Here is a 17,714-nt window from a genome sequence, read left to right as displayed (position 1 = left end):
ACCTCTTGTTAGAATACTTTAGGGCTCAGACAAGCCTGGAGCAATGTAATTTGGGGACAGAGCTGAGCAAAGAAAAATGATTGTCAAAATACCATCTTATTTAAAGAAAATTGAAATTCTGATCCATGTGCATTTCATCATAGCAATGAATTTCACCCGTGCACAAGGGCTTTGGTTAGCATCCTCGTAATAACTAGCAGGGCCCCAGGCATCCACCCCTGGCTGGCCCTTTTGTGTGGAAGGAGGGAAACGTCCATCTCAAAGATTTAAATTTATTATTTTGCCCTAGAGACAGAAGAACAAATGCCCATCAGAGACCTGCCACAGAGTTCTAAACACTTCAACTCTCACAACCCAATAACTTCTTCCAGGCGAGGGGATGAAATGCTTTTCAACTGATCGATACTCCCAGGTCCTCTAACCTTATTGTAAAACTCTGCAGACACTGTCAATGAGGTTAACTTTGAATGTTCAGGGCTGAGATCCAAATGGAATTGGCTTCTTTTACATAATGCTGAGCAAGGAAATCCATCAGCATTTGGCCTGTTATATCCCGTAAATCAGGTTTGATGCATTGAAGCCTCCTGCTTCCTAAGCCTGCCATTTAATTAGCTGGAACTTGTCTCCTTTTATAAACTGTTACACACCCAGCCCCAGATGTTGCCACTTTTCAAGGTTTTCATTGTTTAAAATAAAGTTGCCATAGAGTAAGAGGAGGAGTCAGGTTTCTATGCATGTTCGGCCTTATAGTTTTCAGGCTGGAAAGAATGAATTGATCATCCCAGCAAGCGAAAGGCCCTCTTCCCGCTCAGCCCCGATCAGAGGATACCTCTCTTGACCACTTTCTAACTCTGACTGGCAACTCTGCCCAGGGAACAAGAGCTGCTAAATATCATTCAGGTAAATACTCCCCCAAAAGAGCTATTTACTCTGCCAAATTGCAAATGGCATTTCATTTATCTTACAATTGGAAACTAGGCTGATCTTTGAAATTTACCCAGAAAAAGTACATTAGAAGGTCAAAAGAAAACCTTTACCATATTTCTAAATTGTCATTGTGAAGGTGTTAAAAATAATAATAGTTAGCACTGATATTGTAATAGAAGACTGACTGAACTTAGGTCAAGTTCTCAGCTGATACTATGTGCTTAACCTTCCCCCCAACCCCAATTCCAGTTTCTGTGACTGCCTTAATTTCCTTCATGTCTCCTCTTGAACTGTTTTTGCAGACCTGTGTGCGTTCTGGTTTTCTTCTTCAAGGCAGCAGTTCCTTAAGGAGTTCAACCGAGTTTATGTTTGGGTTTCAATAATAACAGATGCAGCAACGTAAACACAATTGTGTCGTCTTGGCCAACAGTATCTCAAACACAACACAATACGAAAGGAAGACGGAATTCTCCCTTCTAAGGCCCCTTATGTAATGGATGGAGATTACCACAGAGACAAAGAAAAGTCTAATCAGCTGTTAGAGACTTAATTACATTCCTCTTGGTTGAAATCCCCAAATTATCTAATTGTCACACGGTTCACATTTGAACAGTTGATTCCACCCGCCCTCCATCTATTATTCTAATCGCCTTTTGGATGTCCATGTTAGTAGCAGTGGAATTCAACCTCCAGCCTGCAAAGTAGGGCTCACTGCAGCTCTGCTGTGAGAGGCATTTTCCATGCTCCAATTCAAGGTCCTTAGAAAAATCAATTCATAGGTGAACTAAGGAAATAAAACTGTCATGCATAACAGCAAACTACAAGACCACCTCTGGCTGCTCTCCCCCTACTTCCTGTACTTCACAGGGGAAGGAAACTTTGTCCTTCTCAAAGGGAAAGGCTATTACTCCAACTGGGAGCCAGAACCCCAGGTGGTCCAACTCCCAGGACATTGTGCTGTCAGCTGCAGGGTGCTAATTACTCTCTTCCCAATTGATCCGTAGTATAGTCCCTCAACAAAGTAAATGGCTCACATTTGCCTTAGTATTTCTCAAAGCAAAATGAGGCCACTTGGGAACTATTGGGCAGTGGTAATGGCCCCGGGCCCTGGAGTCCAAGGCAGCTGGAGCTCAGATTTCAGGTCCTCTCACTGTCTGTTTGGCCTTTGGCAAGTCACTTAAGTTCCCAGTTTCCCAATCTGTAAAATGAGGATAGCAACGGCCTTTTTCTTATAGGATTGTGAAGGTGAAATGAGAAAATGCCTGTTGGGGTGATCACAGTACCTCAATAAATGCCAGTGGTTATGTGTGTGAATTATTTAATAATTATTAGCACAGCCCACGGAGGACCGGATGATAGAGAAGTTGCACAATGAAAGACTCCCAAAAGCACATTCAAAAAATTAATTAGTGATTATGAAAGAGCTCCTTCTTATTTTTGCTGAGTTTTCATGTCTCTGATGTTATATCTTTCCAATGTGGAACTAAAGAAGAGGGAGAAAACACTATTAACTGGTTAGCTAATTGCCAGAACTCATCACTTTTAAGAGCACAAAAAGAATTAAAAGAAAACCAAAGAAATAGGACTTTTATCCATCTCCAGGGATCTGGGAACAGAGGAGCTCTGGGGGGACTGAAGATTATAAATGAACTCCTGAAGAAAATGACAGCTCATTGTTCCAAAGATTTTTCACTTTTAAATGTGAGGTTGAACAAGCATCGAGCTCTTCTCCCGTTGGCTGAGCATCAAGAAGAGAATGGAAGCAGATAGGCGGGTTGTTCGTGGAAATAACAAAGATCAAAACACGTCTTCATGAATTACCAGATCAGTCCTGGGTTCTAAGATGGTTGACGCTGTTATCCGTAAAGATATTAGATTATCCTGAGAGCAGTTATTATGGGAGAAAAACCTGCTCCAATGTGAGCTGTGTAACAATTAGGCAATTCTGAAATTTCAACTGAGAGGAATTTAATTAAGGCTCTAATAGCTGATTAAACTCATTTAGATCTGCTGGCAATTGCCACTGGTTACATAAGTAACCTAAGAAGAAAGATTTCCATCCTTTTCTTTTGCTCTATTTCATCCTGCCTATAGCCATAAGTATGATTCTCCTGGTGCTTCCCTAAAGGGGGTCTTCAGACCACCCAGAGCAGAATGACCTGGGATGCTACTTGAAAAGTCAGGTTCCTAGACCTCATCCCAAATCTACTGATACTGACACCCCAGAGATCCAGGAGTCTGCATTCTTAATCAGCTTCCAAGAAGAGGTTCTTACTCATGCCGAAGTTCCTTAATCCCACTATCTTCCATCACTGCATTTAAAACAGCACATTCAAAGGAAGCAGGCATTTTACCTTGGTATTTAAAAAGCAATTCTTAGTTTCCCTCTGCCAATGGCTATTGCATTGAAGACAGAGTAGATTTGATCCACAGCTGATTTTCGGCAGTTTTTCCTTGGAAGCCTCTTGTGTATAGACCATACAGGGGAAAACCGAGTTCCAAAGTGGCATTTGGTTTCGTTAGACTACCTGTTTCAGACAAACTTTAGATCAGGTGTTGGTTAAAAAAAAAAAAAAATCACTGAACTCAACTGCAGAGTACTCCAAATAGAGCCTATTTCAACTTAATATCCAGCCATAGCAGTGGCTCAGCTATCTTTGCGGTAGTTTTAGATCCGCTTTTGGTTTGAAGCAGCAATCCAAGACACAAAAGTATTCATGGGTAAACCTGCAATCAGCTTGTTTGTGCATCAGATGTACATGCAGAGGGATGGAAGTGATGCTAATCGAGGTTGCTAGTTAATGCAAAATATGGACACTGCATCATTTTAAATTTCCTTCATGGTCATTCGTCTCATGTCCTTTGGAAGACTTCCCTTCAGGTGGAGAGAAATCAGCCTCCCGTCTGCTTTGTTTTTCCTCCTTCACTTCATCTTCCTGAAGAGTTAATTACTCATATTTTCTCCAGCTTGGGAGTAAATCAGTGCTCATTATCTGGCGTGAAATGTTCTCCGATGGTTTGCACTGGTGAAGTGTTTGTTTTAAAGCCTACTTTCCCCGTGGTTATGAAATCACCCAATGAGCTAACCGGGCCGGGTCGAGCTGGAGCACAGGCAGCCTGAACTCTGCTTCCACTGTCGGTTTTAATAAATTTCCTCTCTGATTTTTAATTTTGCAATTCCTGTTGTCTTATCTCCAAGGAAGGAGCTGAGTAAACAGGCAACTTTCCTCTTTTAACTTGGAATTCTAAGTAAAAATTGATGGTATGCTGCAGTCAGAATTGAGTTCATTTCTGCAAATATTTATCAAACTGAGTTGTGAGTGAACACTAGATGATACGTGGGTCACCTGGTTGGGGAAGATGGGCCAGCCAGGATATTCTACAGAACCATAATTCAAGGTAACCTGGGCCCTCACCCCCACCCCACACAATCGGTCTCTCAGTTCTCTCGATCCTAAAACTCTGAGATCGCGAGGTCACTCCAGTCTTCCCACTGTGGCCCTCTGTCATCCGGATGCACACAGCTGCCTCCCAGCCCATCACTCTGCCTTCAGTATCTTTTAGCCACAAAGCCTTTCACTTCACTGCACTGGGAATAAGTGCTCCAATACACTTCTTCTAATCAGGGCAGGGATAACATCACTCAAACTAGAGAAGATTAAAAGAACACACTTCATGTGTTTGTAGGATAAAGGTAAAACCTCTTAACAAGATACATGCCAACTTTCTTGGTCTGGTTCATATTTTTTGTTTTTAATTTCAGCATATTATGGGGGTACAAATGTTTAGGCTACATATATTGCCTTTGCCCCACCCGAGTCAGAACTATAAGCATGTCCATCCCCCAGAAAGTGCACACTGCACTCATTAGGTGTGAATATACCCATCCCTTCCTCCCCCAACCCACCTGCCTGACACCCGATGAATGTTACTTCCATATGTGCACATAAGTGTTGATCAGTTGGTACCAATTTGATGGTGAGTACATGTGGTGCTTGTTTTTCTATTCTTGTGATACTTCATTTAGAAGAATGGGCTCTAGCTTCATCCAGGATAATACTGCTGTATCACCGTTGTTTTTATGGCTGAGTAAGTACTTCATGGTATACATACACCACATTTTATTAATCCACTCATGGATTGATGGGCACTTGGGTTGTTTCCACATCTTTGCACTTGTGAATTGTGCTACTATAAACATTCATGTGCAAATATCTTTTTTATAGACTGTCTTTTGGTTCATATTTGGAAGTCACTTACATCTTTTGATTTCCATCCAGTGTAGGAAACTCTCTTCTTCAATATCATCCTGTGCCTACCCTCAGCACATTATTTATCTCACTTTATTGCTATTAAGCTTTGACATCTTCTCTCTAACCAGACTAGAAACTCTGAAGACGGGAACAGTCCCTCTCTGAGGACTGTTCACCACTATAGCCCTGGGCCTCCTGCAATCCCGGATACCGCGTAAAGCACTGAACACATGTGTATTGACTTCATGAATGAATAAATGATGGGGGAAAGAAGAGAATGTTCTAGAGGCACAGAAAATGCAAAAATGAATTCCAGATGGAGAATTAGTCTCCATGCGAGAATTGACATTTGAGCTAGGCCTGAAAACAGTGGGTCAGATTTAGTAGAGGGAGATGTTAAGTAGAAGCATTCCAGGCAGAAGAAATCATGTAGGCAGGGAAGTGGGTGTTGTTCAGGGTGTGTTTTGTCAAAAGTGTATGCATCATTGTAGCTTAGTATGAAGCGTGTGTGTCTGTGTGTGCATGGGTGTGTGTGAAGAGGTGTGAGTATATTGTGTTAGGGGTGTGTGTGTGTGTAGTTGTGCAGGTAGCTGTAGCTATGAGTGGATATATGTGTATAATGTGAGTCTGAATAGGTATGAGTGCACATGTATATAGGTGTGTGTTTATGTATAGGATTATGTATAGATGCATAGGTATTTGGTATTTGTAGATGTGTAGATATGTGCATGTTTAATTGTGAGTATGTATAGATGTGTCTGTGTGTGCATGCATACACATATGTGTTTTAGTGTGAGACCATGTATAGGCTGTATGTCAGAGGGAACGAGAGAGAGAGACAGAAAGAAATAGAAGAATCCAGAGAAAGAGAGAATAGTGAGGTTGATTGGACCCCTATTATACAGAGGGGTTTTATTGTAAAGGGAAGTCTAGACTTGGTTCTGTAGGTGGTATGTGTCCATGGAAGGATTTGAGTAGGGGTAGATTTACAATTTTGTTGTTTAGATATATGTTTTTAGGAGTTGCCTTTGGAGACCAGGAGACCAGTTGTGAGGTTATCTTAATTGTCTCTTGTAAGCATCTCATAAATAGATCAAATAAGATCAAACACTCATATCCCTTTGAAAGAAGAGATACATACATCTATTAACCTAATTTCTTCCAGCCTTTTGCAGCCTCTGTGACATCTCTCTGAATTCATCCAGACATGAGGGGTGGATACTAACTTGAGACATACAATTTCTGGAGAGGAAATTATCTCTACTCTGAGAAAATATTGGCTGAACATTTTGATAAGTAATCACTGCCCTTTCACAAAACTCTTTCTAGGAGCTGAAGAGCAATTAGCTTCCTAAAAGCACCATATTTAAATTTTATTAATAAGAATGGGAAAAATCATTACAAAGTTAATTTCCTCTTTTTATATTTCTTTTAGCAAAATCACTTTTCTCCATCAGAGGTCAATTATTTTCCTTTGTCCTCACAACTTCAGTATATTTGCTAAAATCACTCAAAGGTTTATCATTAAAATTCAGTTTGTTTTAGAGGTAAAGATTTTTTCCTCTTCTCACACAGCCTATTTGAGTGAGTTGGGTGCTCTTTTTAAGTACAAAAAAAATTCATGATAGAGATAATAAAAAACAGTCTGTCCGTAACTTTCTGTTGTGTATAGGGAGTTTATTAAAATAGTGCTCAGAATGATGCCTAATACATAATAAGTGCCTAGTGGATATCATCTTCTGTTACAAGAGCACAAGAAATGCCATTACCACTTTATTTCTCTCTTCTTTCTATTTCTTAGCTCAATATTCATTCTCAGAGAGGTTATTCTCTCATGATGACCCTGTCTTCCTAGTCCCAGCAAAAGTCCCAAGGAAAACTCTAATTGGCTCAGCTGAGGTCACATGCACATTCCTGAGCCAATTGCTATAGCTAGGCGGACTACATATGCTGATTTGAGAAATAATGGACATGTACCTATTCTTGAAATTGGAAGCAGACATCTCTCCGAGGGAAAAGTTAATATGCTAGAGCCAAAATACTGGTAAATGGATGATGGACAGCAACAATAGCAAAGGCTATTATAGAACCCTTGGGGAAATGTGGAGAAAAGCATGATTTATGTCTAAAATCACTGATGTGGAAAAACCTGTGTCCAAATCAGACTGAAGCTAGTATCAAGATAAACTTTTATGAAGTTAAAACATAAGATAATGTGAACTCCCCTTAAAAAGGATTTTTCCCGCCATTGATGACAAAATAGCAACACATAGCACATAGTCTTGGGCACTCCTCTGTAGATTTTACATATACTAACTACTTTTATCTTCTCGGCAATCTTGTGACTTATACCATTATCATCATCCCAGTTTTTGGATGATGAAATTAAGGTGGAGACACATGAAGCAATTTACCCATGTGGGAGAGCTGGATTTTAAGTCAGGGTGGCTGTCTCCAGAGTTCACACTCTTGGCAACTCTGCTACTCTGCTTCTCTGACAGTATATTTGTTATTTTTTAAAATTCCCTCTTTTTCTATTTCAAAATATTAATTAATTTGGTGCAAGTGTTTTTATTACATGGATGTCTTGTGTAATGCTTAAGTCACGGCTTTTGGTGTCCCCATCACCAGAATAGTGTTCATTGTACCCAGTAGGTAAGTTCTGATGCCATCCTCCCCCCTCCTTAGTTTCTCACGTCCTTTATGTCACTTTGTGCCCGTGTGCACCCATCTATTAGCTCCCACTTATTAGTAAGAACATATGGTGTTTGGTTTTCCATTCCTGAGCTACTTCACTTAGGATAATGGTCTCCAGTTCCCTCCACAATGCTGCACGTGACATTATTTCATTCCTTTTCATGGCTGAGTAGAACTCCATGGTATATAAATACGACATTTTCTTTATCCACTCGTGAACTGAAGGGCATCTTTAATGCTAGCAACAACAATAATAAAATAATGGCAGCTGCCACATTTATTACATGTCATGCTAGGTTCTGTGCACCATGTTTTAGGTACATTTTTGGCTCATTCAAACCTCACTACAGTCCTCAAAGGCATCTTCTGTTGCTCTCTGCATTTTACAAATGGAGAAAATGAAGCTCAGAGAGGTTAAATGACTTTCCCAAGGCTACTCAGCTAATGGGTGAAGCCAGGATTAACACTTAGTTCTATTTGAATTCAAAAGCCATTCTCTTACTGGGAGAACTACCCAGCCTCTTTTGAAGGTTGTGTTTGAGTTTTCTAAGATAAATGGAAAGAAAAGGGGTTGGTACGACATGTTCCAAAAAGAAAAGCTTGTATATCTCTTTATCTATTTGCAAATTTAGGATTGTTGGTGTGGTCCTTGTCCCACAACAGACTGATAGTTCCAAGAAGACAGGAGGCATTCTGTTTTATTCACAGTTGTTTTCCCAGGCTCGTGCTGGCACATAGTAGGTCCTCAAAAAAATCTATGTTGAATGAATGAAGAATTAAATGAGCTCAACATTCTCCCCTGCCTGTGTGACACATCATAGCATGGGTAGATGAACATGTTTGTCTGACCAAATTATACTACTGACTTTCCTGTCTTACAGAAGATGGTATCGATGAAGCTGGACAATTTTGGAATTAGCCACACAGGTGTTTCTCTACAGCCAGCAAAAACTTTCCAGCCCAAACGATGAGGTAGTCTTAGAGAGGACTGATTCTCTTCTCTCCCCTAACCCTGTCACCTCTCCTGGTGTCCGGTGTGTCTGAATTCTATTTAAGGGCCTCAGAGTCATTTCTGGTGACACTTATATTACAGGAAGAGAGGTGAGCGGGTCATGTCAACACAGACAAGCCTGGACTTGGCACTTAGTTTTTCCGACGAGGTGTTTTCCTTGAGGTTGGTGTTACAAATAAAGAGCTGACCTGTGGTGTCAAGCAATCGTGCGTAGGAGCGGGAGGAGACAGGAGAGAGAGAGAGAGAGATGTGGGAGCAGCTTTCTCCCGGCATGTATCTGAATAGTTCCAGTAAGCTGTCAAATCAAATTAAAGTTCAAAACATACAGCCTTCAATTTGATTTCACTCAGATGCCGACCGCTACTCAGAGGGAATACGATCGATTCTGTTTTGACAGGTCTTGATGTGCGCTAAGCAGGCACAGTCTCCGCTCTGTGCCAGATTAATAAAAGTTCACCTTAATTTGCAACTTAAACAGAACCATCTCTGGGGTTGAAATGATGCTTCTCATGTCCTCAGCTGCTCTGCCCATGCTTCTGTCTCATCCCTCAATCCTCTTCTCCTTCTTACTCTTCAACTTCATCTTCCTCTCCCCTTTCCTTCTTTTGATTCTTAGCACCTTTTTAAATGTTTCTCCTTTTCATCTTCTCTTCTCTATGCTTAAAAAAAATACATATGTGTGTGTATATATATATATGTATATGTATATGTATATATATATATAGGATCCCTCCCATGTGCCAGGCACGGTGCTTTTGCTTTTCATGCGTTGCCTTATTTAAATTCCAGGACATCCTTATGAAGTGGGAGGAAATGTGCCTGTTTTACAGATGAGAAAACAGAAGCTCTTAGTGCTTTCGAGCTTGCCTAGAATTGTACAGCTAGCAGGTGGCAGAGGGGGAGTCAGACTCAGACCTCCCTGATTCTAAAAGTCTGTGCTCTTTCCATGACATCGGTGGTCCTGAACTCTGGAAGAACATTAGCCCTACCTAGGGAGCTCTAAAAGTGTCAGAGCTTGGGCGCCACTCCCAGACATGCATACGTAGTTCCTCTGTGTGGGGAGAGGCTGGGATGGGGAGCTGCCCCCCAATATCCTGTTTTTTCTTTATGCCCTTTTCTCTCAGCCCACAAGCAGATGCATATGTTCAGGTGTGCAACAGAAAGGCCCTTAAGACTGAAAGATTCCTTCTCCTGCACCTGCTGTGGGAAGGGACCTGCCTTTGGAGAAGTCCGTGGTACCAGGAAGCACAGATGTGTCTTTCTGCTTGTGATGCAGGTGGGCAAGTGGGAGAACCAGACCCTTAGCCTGCGGCACGCTGTGTGGCCCAGGTACAAGTCCTTCTCTGACTGTGAGCCGGATGACAACCATCTGAGCATCGTCACGCTGGAGGAGGCCCCGTTTGTCATCGTGGAAGACATAGACCCGCTGACTGAGACGTGTGTGCGGAACACGGTGCCATGTCGGAAGTTCGTCAAAATCAAGTGAGTGCCGGGGATGCTGCAGGCTGAATGTGCCCAGTCCTTTAAAATAGCATGTGTCATTGATAATAACAAGGCCCATAATTGAATAACATGTCATATAAAATATACTCTACTATAATAGCTATAACATAATAATTGTTTTAAAGAAGACTTAAATAAATGCCTGGAGATGCACCAAGCTTGCATTCATTTAATTCCAACAGCAATATGAGGTGGGTAGTTTTGCCTTTTGTAGATAACATGATAAAACTGACTTATAGGGAGATTAAGAAATATGTTCAAAGCCACCCAGCTAGGAAATGGAAGAGGTAGGCCACAAACACTGGTCCGGCGGATGCTACAGTTGTATTTTTAACCCTTGTGTTGAATCAACCCTCCCTTTCAGTCTTTTTAAAAATAATTATTTCTTTTGTACTTTTCTGGCTGCCCCTCCCACCACTCCCTTTCCAGCACATTCCTCTTCCTTCCATTTCTTTTCTATTTCCCAGATCCACACTTTTCAAAAATTTTAAGAACTTCTCTCCACTTGGGGTTAAATACACACCTTGCATGGGACCTTCTGATGAGATTTAGGTGGAAACTGAGCTTCTAGCAGTTTCCCAGCTCACCAGCAGCAAGAAAGCATTGCCTCTGTGTCGCTTCCCCTTGTGTTATGACTGAAAAAGGACACAGAAAGCTCCACGGCCAAGCCCAAGGCCCTGATCGTGGTCTTTCCTGATGTAAACATGAGCTGCCCTTGTGGAGGACTCACCAAAGGAAAAGGCCCCACTATTCGATGTAAATCTTTTTTTCTGAGTATTTTCTCATCATCTCCTTTCACCTGGACAATTCTTACGTGTCCCTTAAGTTTGGCCACTGCCTCCCCAAGATGATTAACTACCTCCATGGTACCCTGGGCATACCCCCATCCCTACCCTTATCACCTGTTTTTATAGTTTCTGGTTCATCTGTCTCTTTCCCTGGCTCATGAGCTGCCCACATATAAGGAATGTTGTCTTATTAATCTTTGTATGCTCAGTTATAAGGACAGAGCACAATACACCGATGTTTGTTCCCTGAGTAGACGATGAACAGGTACTTTTACTCCCACGTTCCAAAGTCCGACCTCAGTCGTTATTAAACAAGATGCAAGTACCCAGATCTCACTGCTTGGGATCAGGGTATACTTTTGAAAATATATATAATTAATAAATGTATTGTGAAGATTACTATTTTGGTTTGGAGAACATTTTATCAATGAGATCATTAAAGTTAGCCTCTTTGGAGTTGAAATTTGGAATAGATCCTGCGATAAATAAATATGTCCCTCCTACATAGGCCTTCCCCTCTCCAGTGCCCCCACTTGGCTCTCAGAGCTGGACTTTTCCTCTGGTAAACAGTCCCCCTGCCTCGAGGTCGAGAAGGAGGTGAGGCATACCCAGGAAAGACAAGGAGGTAGCCCCATTTGGGGGCATGAGTGTTTTAATCATTTTTGCTGGATTCCTTTACAACTAAATAAAACAGATATTGTTATAAATAAAGTTATAAAAGAAGAATAAATAAGTATGCATTAAGCACAGTTTATGTGTTAGGCACAGTTCCGAGCACAGGGGATAGGTACATCGATGCACAGAGAAGACAAAAGACAAGGACCTTGCATCCATGGATCACACACTGTTAGAAAACAGCTGGACCAGTGAGGGAACAGGGCAACTCCATGCTGTGATCAGCCCTGTGGAGGTTATAAAGAAGGAGGTGTGAGATGAGTAAACTGGGGTATGTGGGACACTTTAGCTCGTACGGGTAAGGTTTCAGGTGATATAGAAAGGGTGAGAAGAGGCCAGACATGTGAAGATCTGGGGAAAGAGCCTTCCAGGTAGAGGGGACAGCAGGTGCAGAGGCCCAGAGGAGGGAAGGAGCTCGGAAGTTTGGGAAGCAGAAGGAAACCCAGGGCAGTGCTGGAGAATGATGAGCTGCAAGAAGGGTGGAGAGAGGATAAAGCAGGGAAGTTGTCACACGAGGATCTGACTTGGGTGGATGCTCTTTGAGCAGAGCTTGGGCAGATGAAGAAAGCAGAGTGGCTGGCAGAAAGCCAAGCATGTAGCCTTGGCAGGACACCTCCTTCATGGCAACGAAGCCCTCTGTGTTTCAACAGCGCCGATCATGGGGGCGTGGGGGGCCTCCTGCACTTCACAATCAATAATAGGAGTTTAGAATCTTTAAAATCAAAAGCCCTGGAGCTGGAAACAAGTAGATCCCCAAGTCCCGAGTCACATTTGTATGAAGGAAAGGAACCAAAATAAATCACTCTCTTTAAAAGAATTGACTTTTCTACTGAAGACTATAAACAGCTTACCAGGTTCAAATGCACGTTCTTGGTTTCTATGGGGAGGTAGCAGCTTGAAGCTTTCCTTTTTCCACTTGGGGAAATGAGAAGTTTACTGTGTGTCTAGGTAAAATTATTAAAGTCTTTGACTTACCTGCCAGCAGTAGAAAATTACCAGGATCCACGAATCCCAGCATTAACCCAGATTAGATCAATTGCGTTTCTCAAAGGTAACATTTTTGAGGCAGGCAAAAAGTATTCCTGTTAGACAACATGATTGTATTTGTTTTCTCAGTAATAGTCTTCCAGGGGAAACCCTTTGTTTCTCACCTCTAGTAAATGGTGGGGCCTCGAAGGCACACATCAATCTTCTAAAAACCCAGGTAAAAAGAAATGAGCTGAGAAATCAGACTTTCCTTCTAGTCTGTTAGTTGGGTGGTAAAGATGTGGAGGAAGCATTGGAAAAATTATTTGGCCTGATACGTAGGAAGAAATGGTCATACTGTCAGTCAAACCCCCCAACTATCAAATCAGTGGCAGGAAGAGAGGACATTTATTTTTAAGTGCTTACGGGAGAAGAGCTTTAGATACTTTATTTAATCTTCCCCACTTTCCTGCAAAGTAAGTATCCGATTTCTCAGTTTACGAATGAGCAGACTGAGGCTTTGCATGGGGCAAGACTTGCCTGAGTTTCCAGGGTTGAGAGGAGCCAACCCAGGACCTGAACGCAGCTCTGTCAGAATTGTGTGACTCTGCTCTTACCCACTGGCTACACTGAGAAATTGAAGAGCCAGCAAACTGGACCATTTGTTGGATCCCTTTCCCCATATTTATTTTTATGAGTCATGTTTTTCTTTTGGGTGGTGGTAGAGTGCTCAGGGAGATGGCACGGGGACCATTTCTCAGATGTCTGTGCAGTTAAGTCACACCCCCTCCACACCCACGCAAGGGCTGTGATAGGAACCAGCAGAAGTTTCCAATGACAAGCTGGTCTGTGATTCCATAATCACCATGATAAATTCAACTATTGCAGTTGCTGCATGTCTTTTTCATCCTGTGTCCCCAGGGACCCAGTTTCTTGTCGTGCACACAGTAGGCACTCAGTGGGTGCCTGTTGGGTGAAAATGCATCGGTGACCATCTGTATGTAGAAATACACCTCGTATTCAGGGATGTGGGGGGACACTTATCTCATAAACTGGCTGAGGTTTCCAGTGAGACCAAAGAAAGCCACTCTATGCCTGTGGCCCCAAATCTTAAACTTGGGGCATTCATAACTTCCGTCTGAACTCAGGAATCTTGACCAGGTGGAGGAAGAGGCTGTGATAGGAGGAGCAGGGAAGGAGCAGAGAGTGAAGGAGACACAAATGAGCAGAGGTAAGGGGGAGGCCTCCATGGCCTACAGTGGCTGGGAAGAAAAAGAGAGATTTCGATTTTGATACATTTTTCAGAGCCACATATAGCAAGTGGGAAATGGTTTCTGGACATCTCATTAATTTAATATACTTAGGACACATTTCTATCATATTTATGGCAATTTTTAACTCCAGCATGACCCCCTCTGCTCTGGGTAATTGGTGGGGGTGGGGCAGGCACCTGCCTTCTATGACGCCACAGCATTGAGGTCACCAGTCATCACATGCAAATATATGGAGATGTGGCCACCCCCTACCCAGGCTGGTCATTCAGCCTCTGGGCAAGAGAGCAAAGTCCCCACGGTGGTCTGGGCTGACAGAAGCAGGATGGTTGAGCAGAAGCTGGGGCAGGATGGGAGGGGCGTAATGGTGAAGACAGCAATTCAGGAGAGGTGATCTGTCATCCTGAGATAAAGGGATGCTTTGGAAAAAAGGTGTCATTTGCAACCCGCTTCCATCACTCAAAATTATATTGTCAGGTCTGTCCACATTCATAGATATACATATTGGTATACATCAATGGTGCTTGATGTGTGTGTATCTCCAATTACATGGGTAGTACATACTCACTAGATAATTTGGGGTAAAAAAAAAAACCCTAAAAATATGAAAAAGAGGAAAAAACTGTTTTCCACCATGCAAAACAGCTATGCTTCGTGTTTCATTGTTTTTCCATAGCTTGTCTGTTTTCACATAGCTGTGATTATTCTGTTTGTGTCACCGTGTAACCTACTTTTTTCATATGATGTGGAAACATAAGTATTTTCTTATTATGATGTTGGGTTTCCATAAACATCATTTCAGTGCTTAGGTAACAATCCAATGTGTATATGTGGCCAAAAATGGAATATGCAAACAGAGCACATGTTTCATGACAGGCATGACTCAAAGATAGAGTTGAGCTAACAGATGTCCCAGTGCAAGGAGGAATGGAATCAAGTGTACTGCCCAAAGAGGCCTTGGTCTTCCTACATGAGTTGTCTAAGTACTTTTTGCTATCAACTAGGTAGAACAGTGTTTCCTACCTTTTGAAGGGTGTTTATGGTTTGTGTGGGTGTCCTTTGAGTATGATTTGGTCAGGTGAAGAAAGCAGGTGGCTTGTACAAAGCAATGAGCATAACCTTGGTGGATTCTATGATAGCCTTTAAAATGGCAATGCTCTCTATATGCTAGTAGGGCTTTTTGCTCATCAGGAACATTGATTTTTAAGAAGTGTCACTTTTTATACTTCAGCCCATGTAGGCAGGTAGTGCAAATGTTATGAATGAGCCCTCATGTAACATTCAGCCCTATCAAGAGAAGTTAAGTCCATGAACTCAGGCATGAGGTACGACTCAGGTCTCCTCACTGTTAGCTGAGGAATTTTCTAGGTACCCTAACTTCTTCCCTTTGGTTTCAAGCCTCTGTAATGACAGGATGAAGTAAAACCCCACTTCACCTGGGAATTCCACATCCTTCTCTCTTCCATATTCTAATACCTTTTTATGATTTGGTTTAGATCAGATGACTAAACTCTGGTCTAAAGAAGTTGTATGTGCTATAAACTCATAAAAAAAGAGTTGGTAACTCTTACCTGTTTAGTGGGAGTAAAAATATCACCTAATTTAGAGAAATGTCAGGGAGATTAATTCAAAAATTAATATAAAGCACTTAAGATAGTGCCTTGCAAATAGTAATTACTCAATAGATGTTACCTGTTGTCATGATAACTGCTGTGATTAAAAACACTTTCTACTCTTGCTGTCATACACTCACTGCACGTCCTTGGAAAAGCCACTTCCCCTTTTGGAGCTTCAATTTCCCATGTGGAAAACATGAGAAGGGTGTAGCTAACGTGTAGCTAACGATTGTGAGCAAACCTTCCAGTACTAACATTCTGTGGTCTTGGGATTTTCCTTACAGCAATTCAACCAATGAGGGGATGAATGTTAAAAAATGCTGCAAAGGGTTCTGCATTGATATTCTAAAGAAGCTTTCCAGGACTGTGAAGTTTACGTACGACCTGTACTTGGTGACTAACGGGAAGCATGGCAAAAAAGTTAACAATGTGTGGAATGGAATGATTGGAGAAGTAAGTTTACTTTTTCACCCCCTCAGCATGCATTCAGACGTAGAAGTTAAGATCCTTAGGGATGCAGAGAGGAAAAGTAACAGTATTGTTGTGTTGTTTTTTTTCCTTGCATCCAGGTGGTCTATCAACGGGCAGTAATGGCAGTGGGCTCACTCACCATCAACGAGGAACGTTCTGAAGTGGTGGACTTCTCCGTGCCCTTTGTAGAGACGGGGATCAGCGTCATGGTTTCGAGAAGCAATGGCACTGTCTCACCTTCTGCTTTTCTAGGTGTGTGAACCTCATGGCAACTATTGCTTTCCCACAAGGAATTATATGTATTCTGGCTTGTTTGCTATCACCTTGTTCGTTTGATCACATCAGCATATTCCAGAGCATGTTGCATTTGAATGATGCCAATTCACTTTTCCCCCCAGTTCACATCTTTAACTTGGAAATACCTGCTGAAAAAAAAATCCTATCACATATTCAGATAATGGTCTTGACTCTGTGGAATGTAATTTAATAGATATATTGCTTAGAGCTGCCTTGAAAACATTTTAAAAATAAACCTGTCTGTCCACAGTTAATTTAAATCGGCCCATAAACCCTTATTCAGCATCCACATACCCATCCTCCGTCCCACACAGAATGACAGTCATTTATTTACTAGATGTAAGAATGAAAATAATGATGACTGCACAATGATTTATGGCAGTGTTTGGATAAATGAAGTAGAAGTAGTCTGAAGAGTATCCACTGATTTAAAATTAATGGAATCAGATTTTAAATGTGGCTATCCATTAAGCCAAATGGTTTGTAAAGCAGGAGATTTTTTGATTCTCCTTTGAACCATTTCATAAATTTATGTTTTTACATAAAGGGTATTTTTTTAAATCTAGGAAGAGCTATATTTTCTATCATCTGGTTTTCTTTAGCACTGTAACTGTATGTACATTAGATAGTTTGGCTGGACTGTTGAAACTTCACAAACCATAGTCAAGCACTATTAAAATTTTTTTTATCTAAAGGAAAATGTTATGTTAACTGGTTATCATAAATGATCTTTGATAGAGGCTGTCTTGTTGAAGATCATGAAATTCAGATAATTAATTCCCCCTTGGCACTCTCATAAAAGTGGGTTTGTCCCAAATTTGGGAAGCGTATGACAAGCCTTAATCTCTAGAGGAAAACTGCATGAGAGAGGGAAAATAGTTATATTAAGATCAACTAAATTTCTTACATTTTCTCAGAGGCAAAAACTTTATCTATTAAAGAAAATTACCAACTAGAACTGATTTGTGGACACCATCTCCAAGCTCATAGCCTTATTCTTTCACAGTCTTCATTTATATGTAATGTTAGCATCCAGTGACACTTTTATGCTTCATTCTCTTGAGTGAAATGTTGACTAACAGGATTTTGGATACTGCCTAACTTACAGAGGCATATGGACTTACTATTTTTCAATTTTTGATAATCCATTTAAGCTGCTGAAATCCTTGCCACTCAATGGATTTGATTTTGCGCTCATTGCTTCAATTTTTATAACCTTTGTTGGAGTAATGTAGACC

The 17,714-nt window shown here is 41.4% G+C and overlaps 1 protein-coding gene across 2 annotated transcripts in view; it reads left to right on the top strand.

Annotated features, from left to right (window-relative positions):
* Positions 1-17,714, top strand: part of GRIN2A (glutamate ionotropic receptor NMDA type subunit 2A) — a 298,713-nt gene that overhangs the window by 216,291 nt on the left and 64,708 nt on the right. For both annotated transcript variants that reach the window (XM_045542563.1, XM_045542564.1), the window contains 3 exons: positions 10,166-10,371; positions 15,993-16,161; positions 16,278-16,431. In XM_045542563.1, the coding sequence (XP_045398519.1) occupies positions 10,166-10,371; positions 15,993-16,161; positions 16,278-16,431 (529 nt within the window). The remainder of the gene's footprint in view (positions 1-10,165; positions 10,372-15,992; positions 16,162-16,277; positions 16,432-17,714) is intronic.

Source organism: Lemur catta, chromosome 2 (genome assembly GCF_020740605.2).
Source record: "Lemur catta isolate mLemCat1 chromosome 2, mLemCat1.pri, whole genome shotgun sequence".
Taxonomy (NCBI): Eukaryota; Metazoa; Chordata; class Mammalia; order Primates; family Lemuridae; genus Lemur; species Lemur catta.
This window is presented reverse-complemented; position numbering and strand designations above follow the sequence as displayed.